At 34.2% G+C, this 20,557-nt stretch overlaps 2 protein-coding genes across 8 annotated transcripts in view; one reads left to right on the forward strand and one right to left on the reverse strand.

The window, feature by feature from the left end:
• Positions 1–4,465, forward strand: LOC110806865 (uncharacterized). Of its 2 annotated transcripts, XM_088219647.1 has the most exons (4): positions 1–544; positions 645–2,565; positions 3,305–3,519; positions 4,340–4,465. In XM_088219647.1, the coding sequence occupies exons 2-3, from the start codon at positions 666–668 to the stop codon at positions 3,451–3,453; spliced, it is 2,049 nt and encodes a 682-aa protein (XP_088075773.1). In that variant the 5' UTR covers positions 1–544; positions 645–665; the 3' UTR covers positions 3,454–3,519; positions 4,340–4,465. The 2 variants fall into 2 exon arrangements, with proteins under 2 accessions (XP_088075773.1, XP_088075774.1); XM_088219648.1 differs by lacking the exon at positions 1–544 and having other exon boundaries at positions 625–2,565.
• SPA1 (SPA (suppressor of phyA-105) family protein) overlaps positions 3,829–20,557 on the reverse strand; it is a 25,612-nt gene continuing 8,883 nt past the window's right edge. For 5 of the 6 annotated variants that reach the window (XM_088219642.1, XM_088219643.1, XM_088219644.1 and 2 more), the window contains 5 exons: positions 11,372–12,235; positions 6,459–6,605; positions 5,458–5,775; positions 5,312–5,371; positions 3,829–4,667 (listed from right to left, as the gene is read on the reverse strand). In XM_088219642.1, coding sequence (XP_088075768.1) covers positions 4,476–4,667; positions 5,312–5,371; positions 5,458–5,775; positions 6,459–6,605; positions 11,372–12,235 — 1,581 coding nt within the window. In that variant the 3' untranslated portion in view covers positions 3,829–4,475. The remainder of the gene's footprint in view (positions 4,668–5,311; positions 5,372–5,457; positions 5,776–6,458; positions 6,606–11,371; positions 12,236–20,557) is intronic. The other variant, XM_088219646.1, reaches the window with a different exon arrangement.

Below are 20,557 nucleotides of genomic sequence, written 5' to 3' on the forward strand. Positions count from 1 at the left end.
ATTTCACAGAGAGCCGTACAACAGAAAGCACAGCTGCTGCCAACGTGTTGGGTTCTTCTCTTACCAAACATAAAACCTTTATATCATTTCTTAACCCAATTTTTCTTTCTTCTTCCAATTTTCCATTTTTAATTTTAGCTAGGGGGGAATCCAGAAATTCTTTTTCCTCCTTTTTGAAGAGTCACGCAGGACGATTCGATATTACACTGCCTACCTTTTGCTGGTTCTGCATGATTCTTCAAAATTTTGGGTTCTTCTCTTCACTATAAATTTTTAGGGGACAAGCCTCGTAAGGACGTTTTTCATGGTGAATTTCTAGTTGATTTTGTGAGGACATAGTTGTAATCAGTGCAATTTTTTCATTTTTTTCACATCTAGATTGCACATTCTTTCAATTTTTTAACCTGGATTTTAAGCCGGGACCAAGATATTTTTATTCTGAAGAAGCTAGAATTCCCTCGATTTTCTGTCTTGCAAGGAGCAAAATTTGGAAGGAATTTTGTGATCTTATATATATATAGTTTTCTTTCTGTTTATCTCTCCGGTAAGTAGTTTGGACCTATATATTCCCTTTTAATTCATTATCATCATCGATTAAATTTGGTTCTTAAAGAAGTTTCGCGTAAATATGGAATACCTTGCAGACATTCGTGTTTGGTCCGAAGATGGAGCAATTTCGGCAGATTGGAGAGGTGCTAGGAAGTATGAAGGCTTCGATGCTGTTTCGAGACAATATCCAAATCAATCAGAGGCAGTGCTGTTTGTTGCTGGATATCTTCAGTTTTGCATACGATTCAGTAGGAGAGAAAATGAGAGAGAACCTGAAATTCGAGGAGAGGCAAATCAAATGGAAGGCTCTTGAACATCCCCTGAGAGAGCTCCAGAGAGTTTTCAGAGATGGAGAAGGATATATAAGGCAATGCTTCGAATCCAAAGATTGGTGGGCTAAGGCCCTTACCTTTTATCAAAACACAGACTGTGTGGAGTTGCATATTCACAATTTGCTCTGCTGTATCCCAATTGTCGTTGAAGCGATTGAATCTGCAGCAGAAGTGGCTGGGTGGGATCAAGATGAATTGCAAAAGAGGAGATTGGTGTACTCCGACAAGTACCAGAAGGAATGGAAAGACTGTCAACTCTTCCACTGGAAATTTGGAAAACAGTACCTCCTGACAAAGGATTTTTGCAATCGGTTTGAGACAGTATGGAAAGAGGATAGATGGATTTTCCTCAATAAGATCCAGGAAAAGAGAAATTCAGGTAGAACAAAGCAGGAAAAGAGACTGATAAGTCTTTTCAATAGCTCTGATAGCTCAGAGCCTTCAAATGGAAAACTTCTACCAAGTTCAATCCTGCTGGGGAGTAAGGACTACCAAGTTAGACGGAGATTAGGGAGTGGGAGTCAGTATAAGGAAATCACGTGGTTGGGCGAAAACTTTGCATTACGACACTTTTTCGGGGACATTGAGGCGCTACTTCCTCAGATTTCTCCACTATTATCTCTTTTCCATCCCAATGTAATGTACTGCCATTGCGGATTCACTGACGAAGAAAAGAAAGAGTGTTTTCTGGTTATGGAACTAATGAGCAGAAACCTGTGCAGCTACATCAAGGAGATATGCGGCCCAAGAAAGCGAAATCCATTTTCACTCCCTGTTGCAGTTGATCTTATGCTTCAAATTGCTAGAGGAATGGAATATCTTCACTCAAAAAAGATCTACCATGGTGATCTGAATCCCTCCAATGTTCTTGTTAAATCAAGAGGCAGCTGTACAGTTGAGTACCTGCATGCAAAGATATCTGGATTCACCCTATCTTCCATCAAGAACGTCAGCCACAGAAGCCCTTCCAGTCAGAATGAGACCCCCTCATTCATCTGGTATGCACCAGAAGTTCTAGAAGAGCAAGAGCAGATGGGCAGTGCAGGGAATTCCAAGTATACAGAAAAATCTGATGTCTACAGCTTTGGAATGATATGTTTTGAGCTTCTGACTGGAAAAGTTCCTTTTGAAGATAGTCATCTCCAAGGAGAGAAGATGAGCAGAAATATAAGGGCAGGGGAGAGGCCGCTGTTCCCACTATCTTCACCAAAATATGTCACAAGCCTGACAAAGAGATGTTGGCATACAGACCCAAGTCAACGGCCGAGCTTTTCTTCAATCTGTAGAATTCTTCGCTACATAAAAAGATTCCTATTGGTGAACCCTGATTACAGTGGCCAGCCAGACCCAGCAGTAGCTCTGGTAGATTATTGTGATATTGAATCAAAGCTTTTGCGGAAATTCCCTTCCTGGGAGACTTCAGATTCATTGCAAATTTCCCAAGTTCCATTCCAGATGTTTGTTTACAGGGTTGTTGAAAAAGAGAAAACAAGTACAAGTCTGAGAGATACTTCAGAATCAGGTAGTGATAAGGCTTCTGTTAGTGGGGATGAAAATGGGACAGCAGTTGATGAATCCTTCCCGCCGACGAACGAAAGGAGGCTCTCAACTTCAATTGAAGCTATGAACAAGAGGTCTTCTTCGTTGAAAAGATCTCCAGACGTGAAAACAAGTAAACAACCAGGTTATCCATTCCTCAATACCTACTTGTTTTCATTCCTTTCTAATATATTTTTTTAAAATCTTTTGGTTTCAATCTAAAATTATACCAGATATCAGTTTGGAATTCTTGTAGATCTTGCACTAAACAACAAGAATTTTCAATAACTATTGCCAGATCAAATGAATTTATCACCAATTGAACACTTAGTGACCTTTAGGTATTCAAATAATTCATCTTCATATAAATCATTAGTAATCTCAATCCGCCCTGTTGAGAATACGATTATTCTCAGATCTAAGGACTCTATATGCGCATATGTAGAATTAAATTTCTTCAAGCAGATCTTGAGTTACATATTTCCTCCAAATATCTCACATGGAAATTATTTGAGCAAGCATATGAACCATTTTCAGTTCTTAAAGTTAGTTCAAAGCATCAGCCATCAAAACAATAAACGACTATGCAACATTATTTTGTTAAAGCACTCTGGCATCTAGTACCCTGGTGTATCTCTGACCTCTTACTTAGAACATCACTTTCTTAGGAAAACCGAGCATTAACAATGATAGCAATACTTTTCTGCCCCTACATATCTTTAATAGGAATTGTTTTGAGTTTCTATCCATTTTGAGAAGAGAAAATTACCAAGCAATTTTTCTTATCATACTTTCAAGGATAACTAATAACATATCCGAACTTGAAGGGATGGTTTCAATCTGTTCCTCTTACATATCCTAACTTGAAGCTGGTTTGTTTACAGGGACACCAAGAGGAAGATCAGTAAGACCTCCACAGATTACCCCTTGCGGTCGTAGTTTACGAATGAGCTCAGAAAGCCAGCTAATGTTGATGAGTCCAAAAATGAGGAGATCAGGGTCTGGTCATGCCTCAGATTCTGAGCTTCCATAAACCTCAGATGAAAAAAATGAAGTACTCCAACATCCCGAGATGGTTTTCCTGGATCAGTTGTTGACGGTATGTTAAGGAAAATGTTTGTATAGATGCCAGACATTTGAGATCAAGGATTTGTTATCTTATGGTAGTTTATTAGGGAAAGAATGGGGTAGCTTGCACCAACTTCTCTAGTCTGTTATGTGATTTGGGCTAGTCCTAAATGTATGAAGGAATATTCCTTTGTTTGTCCACTAAAATATAAGAGTAGAAGCATTTCAAGAATAACATTATGACTCTAAGGTGTATAAGCTCAATACAAAAAGCTATATATGAGTGGAATGTAGAAGAAAGCAGTTCAGAATTCACTGATAGGTAGGTGGAACAACCTCATTAAGGTATAATAAACTTTATATGCAAAGAAAATATAGAGGGTAATAGAGTTACATCAATCATTAGGATCTGGAAAACTGCACACAACTAGTATGTGGATGTACGCTTTCAATGGGCAATTACAGGGTAGCCTTTAACAGTTCTACAACTTCTGGAAGTTCCAACCATTTACACTCGTTCTTCAGCTGTCAGTATAGAAGCAAATCAGGTGCCGGAGCAGCACTTGCACTCCATGAAAAATTTTAGTAGTTGCAGCTCATTCATCTTATACAAATATTTTCCCAGCCTTATAGGAACTTGTCTAGAAGAGAATTAAAATGAACTAAATATGATTCCTTGATCATTAGGAATCATATAACAACATGATATTGATCACCCAGAGACCTCACTATTTTTGCAATCCTAATGCCTGTGGACAGAACTGAAATTTCCTGCATATTTTGCTCTAAGCAAGGAACTTATGAAAGTGAACTGCCAAAAGAAGCAACTGATTTGTGTTTTCCCTGTCCAGGACCTGGCTGAAGCAAGGAAAATGTCCCAGACAGAAGAGAGGGCTCGGCGGCCTGTGTAAATTTCTGGTAGTAATTTCACATCAAGAAGGCGAAAGACAAGTTCTTCAACTGGAATGCCAGTAAGAAAACCTCTTATCATATCATTTCCAGTAGCTTCATACTTCCAGTTGAGTTGGCAGCAACAAGCATACCTGACTTCCGTCTCCAACAGACACTTGAAACAAACTGTCCAATATCATAACCAGTCTCATGTCCAGAAATAGGATCAATAGACCCAAACTTGTAAGAAGTGATTGGCATTGGCAAAGATCTATAATAACTGTAAACCTGGCGGGTGTGGGAATACATGTTGAGATAGTTAGAACTTAATGAGTAAACATGACAGAAGCAAGAACATAATAAAGGAAGAAACAAAATTCTAAGCAATTCAGAGGAAGCATATGTTAGCGATGAAAATCAATTTATGGAAAATTTCTTTGTAGAATAATCAGTTAAATTCTTCTTGGGAAAATTTCTAGATATGGCTACCACATATGGGTTTATCCACTCCAACCATAAATGAGAGCAGGATATCAAAAGTATTTAGAATTTTAGGTGACACAATATGTTGATATGCGCATAATAAGAGAGACCCATTCTCAGAGTTTTCCTTATACAAATATTACCACAAGGCTTGCATGTTTTCCTATATGAAAAAAAAATAATTTATTTCATGATTCGAAGATACTGACCAGTGCCTATTTTAATAAGAAAAAGCAAAAGAGAAACTGTTACCGAAAAAATGTGAGAAAATACATATTGAAGTTATTTTGTACAATGTTCACGGCTAACCATCTTAAAGTCAGTTGATATGAACCATGCAACAGCTAAGTATTTGTTAAAAATGAAATCAATGGGAAATGAGACAGATGTTAAGAAAAAAATCAGCTAGTATAGAACTTTTCTTTTTTTGGGCGATTAGATATTATTACCTCGTTGGTTTCTGAGCCACATGCTATGTACCCATCGAAGACAGATAGTCCCACAAAATTCTAAGCAGGCAGGAGATAATGGTCATCAGTAACCACATTTATTTGATTATCAAGAAGTTTAATATGCCCAGAGCAGTCTAACCAACCTTCTTATTTGTGTGGCCGTTAAAGGTTAAGGTGCAAGCACCAGAAACCGAACCAGTGGAACTGGTCTTATTCAGGTCCCAAAGCTTGAGAGTGTTGTCTGTGGAAGCAGATACAATGGTATTTGCATCTAAAAATTTGACATAGCTTACAGCTTTCTCATGGCCAACTAATGTGCACCATGGGGTTCTATCATGTCGAAGATCATAGCAGTAGACCTTGTAGTCAGCAGATCCAAAGGCCAACATATGACCAGAGGAAGCAGAGAATTGAACACAGCATACATTGGCAGGGTTCCATATGGTGCCAACCGAACTTTTCTGCACGAGAGTAGTCACCCATTTCCCATGAATATTATGATTAACATTCATAAGGAAAGCATTGTACTTCGAAGCAATATCAAGAATTCAAAAGAGATAAAAGGAAGAAAAAAGGTGGATGAGTCAAGAAGATGCTAATTGAAAATTTCTGCATAAGTTTTCACACATTTCTCATGGATTTTTAATTTTTAACATTCCAATGAGACAGAAAGGAGAAAAGAGGTGCAGCAGTTAGGAGAGAACAAGAGAAGAAGTTCATAGTGCCTGTCAACCCTGCCCTGCTCTGCTTTTAATGTGTAGCTATAGGACAGGCACTCCCAGCCAATTACTTTATAGCAGACCAGAAGTCCCTTTTGAAATTGATGATGCATTAAAAAATTTCAACATAAACCTCCCTTCATATAGTAGGGCAGGCACCAGGAAGACAGCAAATAATTTTTCCAGTGATTTATGGTGGTTGCATAAAATTCAAAATTATCAGAATTTCCTCTGCTTTGCAATGACAGTGCCTCCAAATGCATCTCCCATATGTTAAAAGGTGTATGTGAGTGGGTGCAACTGTGCAAGTATGTGAGACCTGAATCTCATGTCTAAATCAAAATAAAAGCACAAATTTGGAACTATGATTTTCAAGAAAGCCTGTATTTTAGGAGCTAGCTAACTGATAGTAAAAAATAGTATGCCTCATTAATGCTCCACAGCTTCACAGAACAGTCATCACTTCCGCTGGCAAACTTCATTGGGTCAGTTTGCGAAAAGTCAACTGACCAGGCTCTCTTCTGATGCTCTAAGTACTGTGAGAATCCTTGGCCGGTGCCAACATCCCAAATCTGCATGTACCCATTGATACCTTATTATTAATAAAATGTAAGAGTTGCCAGTAGAAAACAGAAAACCATGACATGGCAGGTTGCCTGATGCTTATGAATGAAAACATGAATTTGCAGGCTAAAATTGTTGACAATAAAACTACCATAATTGTGATGATAGTGATATTCATGAAAGGGAAATAAATAGCCAAAAGTAAATTTCTTTATAGGTCTTTGTTGAGAACTTGGGCTCGTGATCCAAATCAGAAGGAAGGACTTTCTTTCAATGGTAACAGTATCAATTAAGTTTAAGTTCACTTAATTTCTATTTGAATTTGAATCAAGATGAGATTATCCGTAATTGGCAGTTTGGGAGGTCTGTTAGACAATTCTTTCAACTCTCATGGCTTAGCTGACTGCTTCCTGAAATCTAGGAAATTCGGTTATTTCACTGGCTATATCATCTAATTGGCCAACTGAGAATTTAAATGAAAGAGACATTTTCTTCTTCTCCATTAAAAAATTCAACATCTTCCTTTCCTGCTAAATTCTTCCCTCTCTATCTCTCTAATTTTCCTTCTCTCTCTCTGCATGTTTACTTCTCTCATTCTCTCCCTCACTCATTTGTTACATTCTATGAACCAAGGACACTACAATTTTATATCAGAACCGAGTGAATCTGAACTTACTCTTGCTAAAATCATTAAATTGGCCAAGCAAGGGAAGAATGCTATGGGTGATCACCAGTGTTTACGGTAGTTCAAAGAGACGGTGAATGGACTAGATCAGCAGCACAAGAATGTCATGACAGGAATTGATGTAAGCATGGAAATCATGGGTCATTTCAAACACAACCCAAGCCAAGGAGAGGAAGAGAGGGTCGGCCAAGAAGAGCACATGGGCCAAATGGAGAACCAAGAAGAGAGATGGGGTGGCCAAGAGAAGCAAGCTTGCAACAAAGCCCAATCAATGAAGAAAACAGGCCCATTAGACCAAGGGTATGATGGTACATGCACCATAATCCAAAGAGAAGAGGAAACCATAGAAAAGGGGAAAGAAAATCCTCCTACCTATGAGGAATCTTTCCAACCCGAGGGGATTGCCTTCTCAAGGGGAAACTTTCCTCTTCCTTCACCCATATCCCCTTAAAACTGCAAGGATCCCATCCCTTAAGGAAAGAATTAGCCACCAATCCAAGATCTTCTCCTAAACCGATCATGATCTCAAGAAAAGGGAAACTAAATCCCTTGGCTTGATGGGAGTCTAAATCTAACGGATTTAGGGAGATATGGATGGCAATTAAGTCTTTCCCAAACCAGCCATAATCTTCCTTAACTCTTCCCTCAATTTTCTCCATAATTAATGAAACTCTTCATTATTTAAAAGGTTTTCACAAGGGGATGACATATCTACCCTATTATAGTTATAATCTTCTTAATTGTAATTTTATTCTTATTTTAGTTTTGATTTATTTTCCTATATAAGTTTTACAATTAATTTAGGAGATTTCTTTTCTTATAATTCGCATGGCCTACAACGATAAATAGGTATTTAATTCATGATTGTAATCATTCAAGCACAAAATCAATAAAATATAAAGCTTTCAGCTTGACAACTTGAGAGATTTCTTCAACTTTCTTGTTGAGTAGAGAACTAGTGTCCACTTATTAAGATAACATGTGGCATTTTAATCAATCTCTTTTCTTAAATTGATTTTAACTTATCAAGATTTTTCTTATGTGTTCTAATTAATTCATATATTTCTATTATTTTAATTCCAATCACAAGTTGATTGTGATTAGGTAGGAAAAACATTCAGGAAATAAGTACTTAGTACTAATTGAAATTATGTGAATTTTGGATTGCACTATTAATCTTGGGTTCTGCATCAGGAATGTATAGCGCAATGGAACCTTCCATATAGCACCTCAATAGTGTGAACCAGAAGAACCAACATCATCTGTAATAAAGATTCAAGCAGCTGGTTGATCTAATCAGATCCAGTGGCAGCGCCTCTAACAAATTACTCAAAGCCAATAGGTCTCTACCCTAAGTAATCTCTAATCCCTCGTTGCATAGAGATTGAGGGTTATTGCACAGTCCTAGGAGACGGGACCACGGAGATAGTAGCAACAATATACTAGGGTCCTGGGCCTTGGATCTGGCCATGGGCCCTGCTAGTATGAAATCCTGAAGCAAGCGAGCTGCTTGCTTGTTTCCCAGTTTTCTGGCCTTGCCTTCCTATAATGAGGCTTGTCTAAGAGAACTTCTCATCTTTTAGAGAGAATCTTTTTGGATTAATATCTTGCTGATTTTGTTCATGATAATAGATGTATTGTAGTTTTCTTGGTTTTCCGGCCTTGTCGTCCTACGGTAAGCTCATTAAAGAGAAATTTTGATCTTTTAGAGAGAAATTTTTTGGATTAATAGCTTGTTGATTTTATTCGTAACAATAGATGTATTTAGAGTGAAGCTAATTAAATTAGATCCCTATTACAATTCTAAGAATCATGGTCCTAATTTTATTTTAGTCATAATCCAAATTTAATAATAGTTATAAGATCCTAGTTGTAGTTTTATTCCAATTTCCTAATCTAAATCTAAATAATTAATAAAAATCCTTAAATAATTCCAACTCTTGAAAGAAACTAACTTCCTAATAGACTTAAACTCCTTCCTTCTACTGCTTCTATGGGTCCCACACCTTATTATTTTCTATATCATAACATTTCTCCCCTTCTCGAATTGAAGCTTGTCTGCAAGCGCCAAAATGGAATGTTTTCTTGTGCCTTGCTTCCTCCTCATCTCTTGCCTCATTCTCAATTTTCAAACAAAATAGCTTTTTACACACATATACTGGAACAAATGATTCATCACAGTTGAAACGGGTACCCTTATTGCCCTGACCACTATAAGAGGCCTGCTGCGTATAACCTTGCTTTTTAGTCCATTCGCTACCATGGAATCCATAAAGGAGTAAGAGCTTATCCAAAAGTATCATGACGACCTTCTTATGTAATGGACCTTTAATTCTCAAGGTCCCTCTGGTAGACATGGCTTCAATGACTTGCAGAGAAACAGTTCCTGTGTCCTCAAGAGTCTCCTAGTTCTCTTCTTCCTTGTTTGCTTCCTTCCCCTCCTTGACTTCCTCCTCACTTTCCTCCACAGCCATGACTGTTCTGTTCTTACACTGGTGTTCTAGGAAGTATCTCTCTCCATAGGGATAACATAAGTTATTTCGCCCACCCTCTTGCTGGTTGTGGATCATAGCTTTTAGTTTCTTTCGTGTGGTAGTTACTTTTTGGTGCTTGCCATGAAAGGCTGGGTGTATACAGGAAGAATTTTTGGAACTGATTGGTGAGTAATGTGTTTTTGGGCTGTAGGTGGGAGACAATTGGAGGCCAACTGGTTTCTAGCAATTCATCACCTCAACAGATAGTTCTTGTTATAGGACTAGCTTAAAAGCATGGTTAAGGGTGAGAGGTTTATGCATTCTCACAGTGGGTTGAAACTTTTCCTTCAATCCACTTATGAAACTAGAGATAAAATCTCTCAAATAACCTAGGGTTTTCAATGAGCAAAAATGATCTCAGCTCAACTTTTTCCTGGTAGTTAAGTACAAACTCCTCCTGAACAAGTTTATTGAATTCTTCCACCACATCAATGCATTTATCTCACTCAGTCAATTCTCAAAGTTAGTTTAAAATGGCACTATTGACCACCTTTCAGTTCTGCACTACTGAATGGCCAAATTTTCCTGCCAACCAAATTCTGGTGTAGTGGGTTGATTTAGACCTTGAGAAGACCTCAAGGAAAGATTTTCCCTTCTGCAAGCCCAGTTTTTAGATTTCAGCCATCAGGACAAAGCCAAACTCCCTCTGTGTACTGTTGAGAACGTGACATGATCCAAGTCAGAATAACTTTTTATTAATGCTAATAGTATTAATCAAGTGTAGTTTTACTTGATTTTTATTTGAATTTGAATTACGATTGATTAGATGTAATGTGCAGGTTGGCAGGTTTGTAATAAGATTCTGTATTAGCTTAGCTGACTAGTTCCTGGAATCTAGGAAATTCAGTTATTTTACTGGCTGCATTAATTGACCATACTTTGGTACCATATGAGATTTTAAATGAAAAAAGACAACTTGTCTCATTTTCTTCTTCTCCCTAGAAAAATCCAACTTCTTTCTTTCCTGCTCGATTCTTCTCTCTCTCTCTCTTCTGCTCTGACTATCTTTCTCGCCTTTCTCAACACCTCTACTTCTCTCATTCTCTCCCTCCCTGTTGCATTCTATGAACTGAGGACACAACATAGTTCAGATAATTTATCTCCATTTTGTGGCATATTAACACACTATAAAAGCAGAGATCTATCTATGATCCATTCATATGTAACCAAGAGTTATCTAGCCTATAGAAACCAATGTATTCTTGAACTTTAAACCCTCCAAAGGGGCATAGTCAGCTGAATACAGATCCTGACAAGATTAGAGACACTGGAGACGAAATGCTTTATTTTCTTGTCGTAATAGTACCACATTTTCTTGACAAAAGCCTAAGAATAATAAGAGAATATCTTTGAGTCACATCCTCCCTATAGCAAGTGCAAGAAAATTTCCATTGAAACGACAAGATATTGTCTCCCTTAGCAATGCACCATTGGCTCCAAACAAACCATCAAATGAAAGGTCAGATTGCCTTGGCCACATGTTAAAAACAAAATGATAGGTTTTTCACACAAATTTAGTGCTCTAATGGACGAAAAAAATTATCTCAAAACGCACCTGAACAACACCATCATAATCTGTAGAAGCCAAATAGTTCTTAATGTAATTGTTCCAGCAAATACAGCTAAGTTTAGATTTGCTTGCCATCTCGACTACAGGATAATGGACATCGATAGAGTCATTCGTAAAGGCACTAAACTCAAAAATCTTGATTCTCTTTGATATTCCAGCTGCAGCAATGTATTCTTCATCACGGTCAAAGTTTAAAGAGCAAATCACATTCGTTGAGTTCATAAGATCTCCATTTCTTAGTGTTCCACAGACTTTGAACTTGCTATAGCAAGAAAATTTGCAAAGACCTTCAAAAAAGGCGCCAAGGCGATCAACAGGTTTCTCACTTGCATTCAGTTCTTCACTCTTGTTTTGTGTCTCAAACAACCTGTCTCGATTCTTCAGCAAGCCTTTCTCAAAGCATCTCACAGCAGCAGTTTCTAATAGTTGGGTTTGGGATCTCATAGAGAAGTATGCATCTTCAAGCTGATTGATATTTCTCATCAACCTTTCCTCATTCATATCTGGCACCAAGTATGATGTAGGAAGAGAAGTCAAACTTGTTGGGCCTTCAAGATGCAACTGCACTTCCCTTTTATTAGCTACAGGACAAATGACATTCGATATACTTGACAAATGCCTTCTCTCAACCTCCTTAATATCTTCTTCTAAGCTTTGAATATCTTCAACTAACTTGGAGGCATGTTTCTGCTTTTGTTCCTCTACTGAAAGTAGAAAATGAAGCAATAGGTCTAATTCAGCATCACTTTGAGCAGCAGATGTAGATAAAATATCTTCAGAAGATAATTCTTTGATTCCACACATCAACTCAGACTTAAGTATTTCCCTGTTGCAGACAGAAAACAGAGGCTGCTGAATTGATTATATTTAGATAATACTCTTAATGGTAAAGACAAACAGGAACTACATTCAAATCATACTGCATTAGTGATGACAGTTTACGAGTTAAAAACAAAAAGAAGCTTGCCCACTTACATCTCATAATTGAGACATGCTTTTTAATTAACACACAAACATATTTAAAGAAAAGGCCCAGAAAAAACAAACAGATCATTAAAAATGTAATCATCAAATGATTATATTGCTATATATAAAAAATACCAGTTAAATCTAATCCTCATCCTAAATCTTCTAATGCCTTCTATCCAAGTGATCTTTAAAGATCTAATAATAGGAACAAATGTTTCCTACAAAATGAAACCTTTTGCTTGACATCATGCCTGGCATAAACCACACACACACACCACCCCTTTGGTTCAATTTACATTCTATTTTAACTAATTCCTAACTTAATTATGATAGATTTAATTAACCTATTAGTATTGATATGTATAACTACTACATTTTTTTATGTTCAGAATTAAGTCCACGACTGTCGGACACCTCGTATTCTTAAGTGGTAAGGTTACTTCTATTTTAACTAATTCCTAACTTAATTATGATAGACTTAATTAACCTATTAGTACTGATATGTATAACTACAATATTATTTTATGTTCAGAATTAAGTCCACGACTGTCGGACACCTCGTATTCTTAAGGGGTAAGGTTTCCAATTTGTAAACTAGGAGGGGAATGAGAATTGAACCATACATAGGAAACATAGTAAGCATAAAGAGAAACATCAGTTTTGATCATACAACTGAATGAACTCTCCAATCTTTATATGGTGCCATGTCAGTCAAGCCTAGTTAAACTGTTAGGTCCCTAGACCAGGTTTCTTTAAGGACTTATTGTGGAAATAATACAAAATGGCTAAGCCTAAATTGTCTAAAAAGAACAAAATTCTAGAGTTACTAAAAACTATAATAATAGACTTTTCAATAGTACATCAGTTTTATATTTAGAAGAATTATAATATATAATTTATTTATGCCCTGTTTGGCAACAGCTTTTAGCTGTTGCTTCTGTGATGGAAAGCACTTTGATATCAAACAGAAAAAATTAAAAGTACTTTTGGCCAAAACTAAAACTGAAATCTGTTTTTAATATATATAAACACAAAAGCAAATTTTACATGTTGATCAAAAACTACTGCTTTGAAAGAAAAATATACAGATGGTTTTCCAAAATTATTCTCACATACACGTATTATTTATTAGTCAAATATTATCAAAACTAAAAAATAAACAAATTTTTATTTATTTATTAATATTATCGTACAAATAACAATCTCAAAATAAATTTATATTTTTTTACTATTTTTTGTTATTTCGACATGTAAAAGTTTTTTATATTATAACAATTTAAATAACAATTGTTCAATTATGTTTAACACTACAAATAAATAATTCACTTAGTATGTATTTGTTAAAATTTAATAATAATTTCAAAAATAAAAAATAGAATCAAAGTAACAATTAGAATTATTTAAATCTTTTATTCTCTTCTTATGCTCTTTTTATATCATTTCAGCACTCACAGCTACTCCCATAAAATATACCACCTTAAATTTTTCAAAATAACATCTTCTACTGTTATTTCAACTAAACATCTAATGGTTTTTATACTAAAAATATATTTACTATGAACTATTTTAACACTTTTTACAGCTCATAACACAAGTACCAATTGATCAAATGGGCATTAGCCAATTTAAACTTAAAGTAATTCTACATCAAGAAAAGGATAAAGAGTCACTAAAAAAGAATCCTTAACCCTCTTGAGTGGTAAGTGCATATTAAGTAAGTCTCTTTATCTTCGGATTTGAAACAAATTCCCACTTTACTGAAGATAACTTCTGGACAGAATTCACTGTCATAGTTATTGATGATATGTATCTTCTTTCAGACAAGATAGAAGCATCCTAAAGAATAGATAACTTCCATACTGAAGAAACCAATTCCAACATCTAATAATGAAAACTATAACAGATAAGAAAAGAAATGTCCACTAAGGGCTAAGAAAAAAAAGAAGAATCTATTCCCAGGAGATTTTACATGAAACTAACAAATCTATTTTGCTCTTGCTGCAACATCTTCATTCCTCACTAAGTTTACCATGTTGTCCACCATAAAAACACATGCCTTTGAAGAGCATGCTTGTCTGATGTAGCGTAGCAAAATAACGTAAGACAAATTAAGATTAATTTATCTGCTTAGAGGTTTGGACCTACAAATATAAACGTCATACCTAGAATTTCTAAGAACATTAAGCACCACAATTAAGGGTTTAGTTGCACCATGCAACTTAAAAATTGCGAAAAAACTCTGAGTATTTTATTTTATTTTTGATAGAAAAAGAAGTATTAGAAGTATTATTGAGATTAGAAAAAATGAGTTAAAATGGCAGAGGATAGGTATCATCCTGAACCCTTCACAATTAGTAACAAAACAACGTGCATGCAAAGATCAAAAGATTATCGCCTTTCAATTCCTATATGCTATATGAAGTACAGAAATAGAGATATCTGGAAATTTTCGTGGGCTTTTGCCCATAGGGACACCAAAATGTCATCTTCTTCCATAGAACCTCAATAAGGAGGGATCTATCTCTCAAAAGTCAACAATTTCGCTATAACTATATCATCCATAAACCTAAAAATAGAGCTCCTGTCTATAGAGGTGTAACTTTTTTCTTCACCCTCATGTCATTCATGTTAGAATTCTTTTTTTTTTTTTGGAAATACATCCATGTTAGAATTCATAAAACACTCCAAAGAAGAAGGTGCTATCCAGTTTAAACAAAAATGTATTCCATTGAATAACTGAACCTTGTCCCAAAAGGTGACTTTGTAGAAATATTTCTAATTGCTTCATATGTAATCTTTTCTGAATAAAATTAGACTAATTAGAAAATAATACTACTAATACAAATGGGAGAACTAAATACTAAGAGAATAATATAATAATATCCCCTTAAATAATATAATAGTTTTATATTTAATATATTTCTAATCTATTTAGGCAAATTTGAAACTTAAACTATTTTGTTTTGTGCCAAAGCTAACAGAAATACACAATTAGTTTTAATGTCAAAATTAGTAGAAAACACATAATTCGTTAAGAGTGCAAAAATCTTGGTGTAATGATGAAATCAATATATTAACAAATCTGTGCTTTAATTTCATGCTTGAGTTGAATGTCAATGGACCCAATTATTGACTTAGGTCCCTTTTTACATTGACTTTCCATAGTATTTTCTTTTAATTTCAACCCTCAATCCTGTCTTGAATCAAGATGTTGCTTGATTATCATATTTTACCAACTGACTTCAACTTTTTAGCCCTTTAAACTAATTTCAGTACTTAGTTATTGATATATTGCTTTAAATTAAAATGTAAACTTGACAACAAAGCTTGTCAAAAGTAGTTGAGATGTAAATACTTTTCGCAAAGAGTGACTTTCATCTCATTCCATGTTTCAATTTTCTATTGTCTCATTAATGTTATATTCTCTTCAATATTTTACTATCGTATTTTTACAATTCCAGCCAATCTTTTATTGCTTATTTGACTCTAACATATCATACTAGAGATGGGCACAAGAGCATGTTACTCAATAGCCTGAACCCAACCAGCTCCGTTGGAGTGAGTACATGTAACGGATTATAAGACAAGTGCAAGTAGAGAATTATAAACCTGAAATTAGTATGGAGTAGGTATTGATTAAATGATATACATGTCCTATCCGCTGCACTATATATGATTGCTAAATTTTTATTTCATTTTTTATTCTATTCATATTAACTAAACTCTTATTAGTAAAATATCCAATATTATATTTTTATAGTATTATTTATATTTATTTTTGAGTAAATTATTTAAATATATATTTTCTTTTTATTAAACACTTACAATTTTTAGTTAAGTTTTAATTATTTATTTATAAGATCTTTTAGAATTAAAAAATAGGTAAATGGGACAAGTGATGGATAAGAAATTCTACCCACGAGAAAGGTGGTGGGTCAAGAATTTGCTACCCGCGTTAGATATAAGACGGGTATGGGAATGGCTATACTTGCCTTATACCTGCTCTGTGCTCATCCTTATATCATACCAGTTACTGTATTCTTAAATTGAATTAAGCCAATGGGAAGAAATTGAGATATCTTCTTCTATCAACATCAGAAGTTTTGACTTTCATTCTGAACAATACCTTTAGCATTATCTTCGATTTGTCTTCTGTCAACAACTTCAGCAACTTGCAAATTTCGAACTGGTATTAGTGTTTACTCTTGTGCACCTCGCCTAACATTCAATTTAGGTTTAGTTACTATTATTGAAGCTAAGATTTCTCTTACATTAAAGTTGAACTAGTCTGTTTGACATTAGAATCGATCAAAGGAATCAGTTTGATCAAACTTGGAGGTTATTGAAGTCAAAACAGGTCAGATTGAGTGAGTCCCACTTGGGACTAGATGCGCAAGTGATTTCTGTGCCAACTTTTGGTCACTAGAATGCAGCCTTCAGTTAGTCTACTCACTAGCAGTGGGGGCTGGAGGTCGGTGAAGATGCAGCTAGAAGAAGGATGAATTGATAAAAGCAACGACTAAGAGGGGCTACAAGTGGTGTGTTTTCCACTGAATTTTTGCAGCAGGGCCCGGACTAGGGACGGTTCTAGCGTCTCCATGTGTGCGATTTTTGCTTTTTTTTTATGGTCACATAGTTGGTGCTAATTTGGTGGAGGGTTTTGAAATATTTGGTGTAGGATCTTTTCAGTTTTAATACCAATTGAATTAAAATTAATCTGCTTAGGAATTTGAGATAAAAAGTTTATATTACCTAAGATTTCTTAGACATCATATTTAACAAGTCTAAAGCATCATAATTAACATTTGATAGCATCACCTAACTAAAAAATGAAAGCTCATAAAGTATTTTATTGAATAACCAAACTCCGTCCTAAAAAATGAATTTAAAAAGATATTAATAATATTTTGTAAGTCATATTTCTTGAATAAAATTACACTACTACTAAGATACTTAAGAAATAATAACACTAATACAGACCGAAAACTAAATACTAAAAAGAATAAAATTTTAAAGCTCCTAAAACTATAATATTATACTCATAAATAGTACCATAGTTTTATATTCAACAGAATTGTAATGTCTAATCTACTTAGGCAATTTGGAACTAACCTATTTTGTTGTAAAGAATATGTTAGAACAAAAATACAAAAAGAAAAGAAAAGATTCAATTGATAATGATAGGTTTTGGCAATAAACATCATAACAAGGTTGCTACAACAATAATAACAGCAGTATTAGACACTCAAATCAATGATTTTCAATGAAGTGAGAGGTAATGAATTTTTTCTGACACGTAGATTTAATGTGGACTTTAGTATGCGTATCAGGCAATCAATTTAATAAGTTCGTTTAAAAGTGATCAAATATGGTTAAATAATATTGAGATTTAATGTATCGGATTTAAGTATATTCTTGTAATGTGTAAAGGCTATTTTTGTAATATTCTCATTTTATGATAGGTAAAATAGGAATTGCAAAAGTTTGTCAATATAAAAAGCAATTATGATCCCCGAATCATAAAGTTACCATTTTATTTTTCTGAAATCTTGTCAGCAGAAAAAACTAATTTCAAGGCATTGTGTTGATTCAGAAGATTCTACCGCGGACGCGAATAATTTTTCCGTGATGGATATAGTTACGCTTCCGCTTACATTTCTAATTAATTCAATACGAGATTATATGTTTAATTTTTACAAATCTACGGATTTGAAAAAAATATTGATTCCAACAATTGATATCAGAGTTTCTCGTATTAAATTTTTTAGAAAATTTTATTTTATAATTTTGAATTTTGAATTTTATTTTTTGTTTGACTGAATTTATATATATATATGCATAAATATATGCAAAAGAAATATATATATATATATGTATATATATAAAGATTAGAAATATATATATATATATATAGGAATATTAGAAATATATATGTAGAAGATTAAAAATATATATGTATTTTAAAGATGTATATATATATATATGAAGCAGAAAAACAAGAAATAAAAGCAGCGACCGACCACCACTGCATAAGGAAGAAAGCCTGGCGGTTACGCAACCGCTTGGCAGCCGTTTGGGTGTAACAGCTAGAAATTTCCAGCTGTTACTGTAGCAAATTAAGAAGCAGCCGTTACATGCTGCATGAGGAAGAAGAAGAAGAAAAAGAAGGAAAGTTTTGGGCTACTTGGGTTTTATTTGTGTTTTAAATTTTTAAATTATGGAGGCTTGGTCCACAAGAAGGAAAGAAAAGGAAGAAATGAAAGAAAATGAAGAAAAAAGGAAAGGAGAGGCCCATTCAGGTGGGCCAACCTGGCCCGGACCCAACCCGGCTCAGGACCAATCGAGTTTTGACACGATCTGGTCAACGGTCAATTTTTGAAAAAAAATGAATTTTTTTAAAATATATTTTTGGTCATTTTGTAGTTAATTTTATTCCTAATTTAATTTAAATTTAGTTTTAATCTTAAATTTTAATATTGATATGTGCATATATATATATATTGAAATAAATTATTTATATAACATGTCACCAAAGTTATCTCTCTTTGAGATAATTTATTTATTTCATAATGTAAATAGTTATATAAGTATAATTTATATTAATGTTAATCGGTCCAAAGAAAAGTTAATATTTAACATTATTACTTTTCATTTTTATGGTAATGAATACATGACAGTTATTTAATATAATATGTGAACTTTAAATCGGTCCAAATGAAAATTTATTATTTGATGTGTTTTTACTGTCTGTATTTAATTATTGTTACAGAATATCATTTACAAGTTAATATTTTATATAAAAATAGAGTATTAATAGAGTATTCGGTATTTTGATATAGAAATATACCTTTATTTAAAATTCATTATTAAATTTTATGACTTATAGTTTTATATGAGTATTAATTAATTTTTTTTTTTTTGTATGTTCTCTATTCAGCTTTTTTTTCTACTGGAAGTATCATCGCAAATGTTTATTCCATCCCAATATTGAATAACACAAACTTCAGGTAATGAAAGAATAGTGTTTGACTTGTACTTGGAGTTATGGATCTAGATTAAGCTTTATGGGTTGATCAACCCGGTTCGATTACTCCTGACAGTACCCCTGAGGAAAAGAATGAGTTTGAAAGATATGATCAGTCAAACCATATGAGTATGTTGATTATGGAACATGTCATTCCAGATATTTTTCGAGACACTATGTCTGATGAGATCACAACAACTAAAGATTTCCTTCATTTTCTAAAATAACGTTTCGCCAAAAGTGATAAAGTCGAAGCATGTACACTTCTGTTAACTCTTGTTTCAATGAAATATAAGAGAAATGAAAACATCAGAAAACATAATGGAGATGTCACATGTGCATTAAAAGCTCAAGGCAATTAGAGTAGAGTTATCAGAAGAAATACTTGCGTATTTTGTTTTGATTTCTCTTCTACCACAGTTCAATCATTTTAAGGTGACATACAACTGTCAGAAAAAATCATTAAATCTGAATGAGCTCATCTCACATTGTATTTAAGAGGAGGAAAGGCTCAAGTCTGAGAGAACAGAGGGTGCTCATTTCACAGTGATTTCAAATGATAAGAAGAACAAAAAAAAAGAAAACAGGTAAATCTGTTGTAGTTTCAGTACAACAGAAGAAGCAACAGAAGGTTCAGACTAAAAATGTTTATTTTTTCTGTAAAGCTCCGGGATACTGGAAGAAGTAATGTGCTAACTATTATGAGTGGCGCGTAAAGAAATGTATGCTTGTTAATTTTGTTTGTTCTAAGATTAATTTAACTTCTGTACCTACACACACCTAGTGAATAGATTCTGGTGCCACAACTTACATCAGTGTGTCTATGCAAACTTCATTGCCACAAGTCAAGTGATGGTGCCAAATTCATTTATATGGGCGATGACAAACGAATCGAAGTGGAAACAATTGAAAAATTTAGATTGTTGTTAAAGATTGGATTTTATTTGGATTTAGAAAAGACTTTTATTGTACTGTCATTTAGACAGAATGTGATTTCTATTTCTGTATTGGACAAATTTGGTTATTTATGATTATTTAGAAATGAAAAATTTAGTATTTTTCTTAATTCAAATCTGGTTAGTTCTGGTTCTTTATCAGCACATGATAATCTTTATTTGTCTAATATAATTACTTTTTATAATGAATCCTTACATGTTGGTACAAGAGATGTAAAGAGA

This window comes from Carica papaya, chromosome 5, assembly GCF_054855325.1.
Source record: "Carica papaya isolate Zhongbai chromosome 5, ASM5485532v1, whole genome shotgun sequence".
In the NCBI taxonomy this organism is placed as follows: domain Eukaryota; kingdom Viridiplantae; phylum Streptophyta; class Magnoliopsida; order Brassicales; family Caricaceae; genus Carica; species Carica papaya.

Bases quoted from the DNA above. Each gene is read 5' to 3' on its own strand.
- LOC110806865 (XM_088219647.1), top strand. From the start codon at position 666: ATGGAGCAATTTCGGCAGATTGGAGAGGTGCTAGGAAGTATGAAGGCT. The intron at 2,566-3,304 runs GTTATCCATTCC...GTTTGTTTACAG, and splicing joins GAAAACAAGTAAACAACCAG to GGACACCAAGAGGAAGATCA.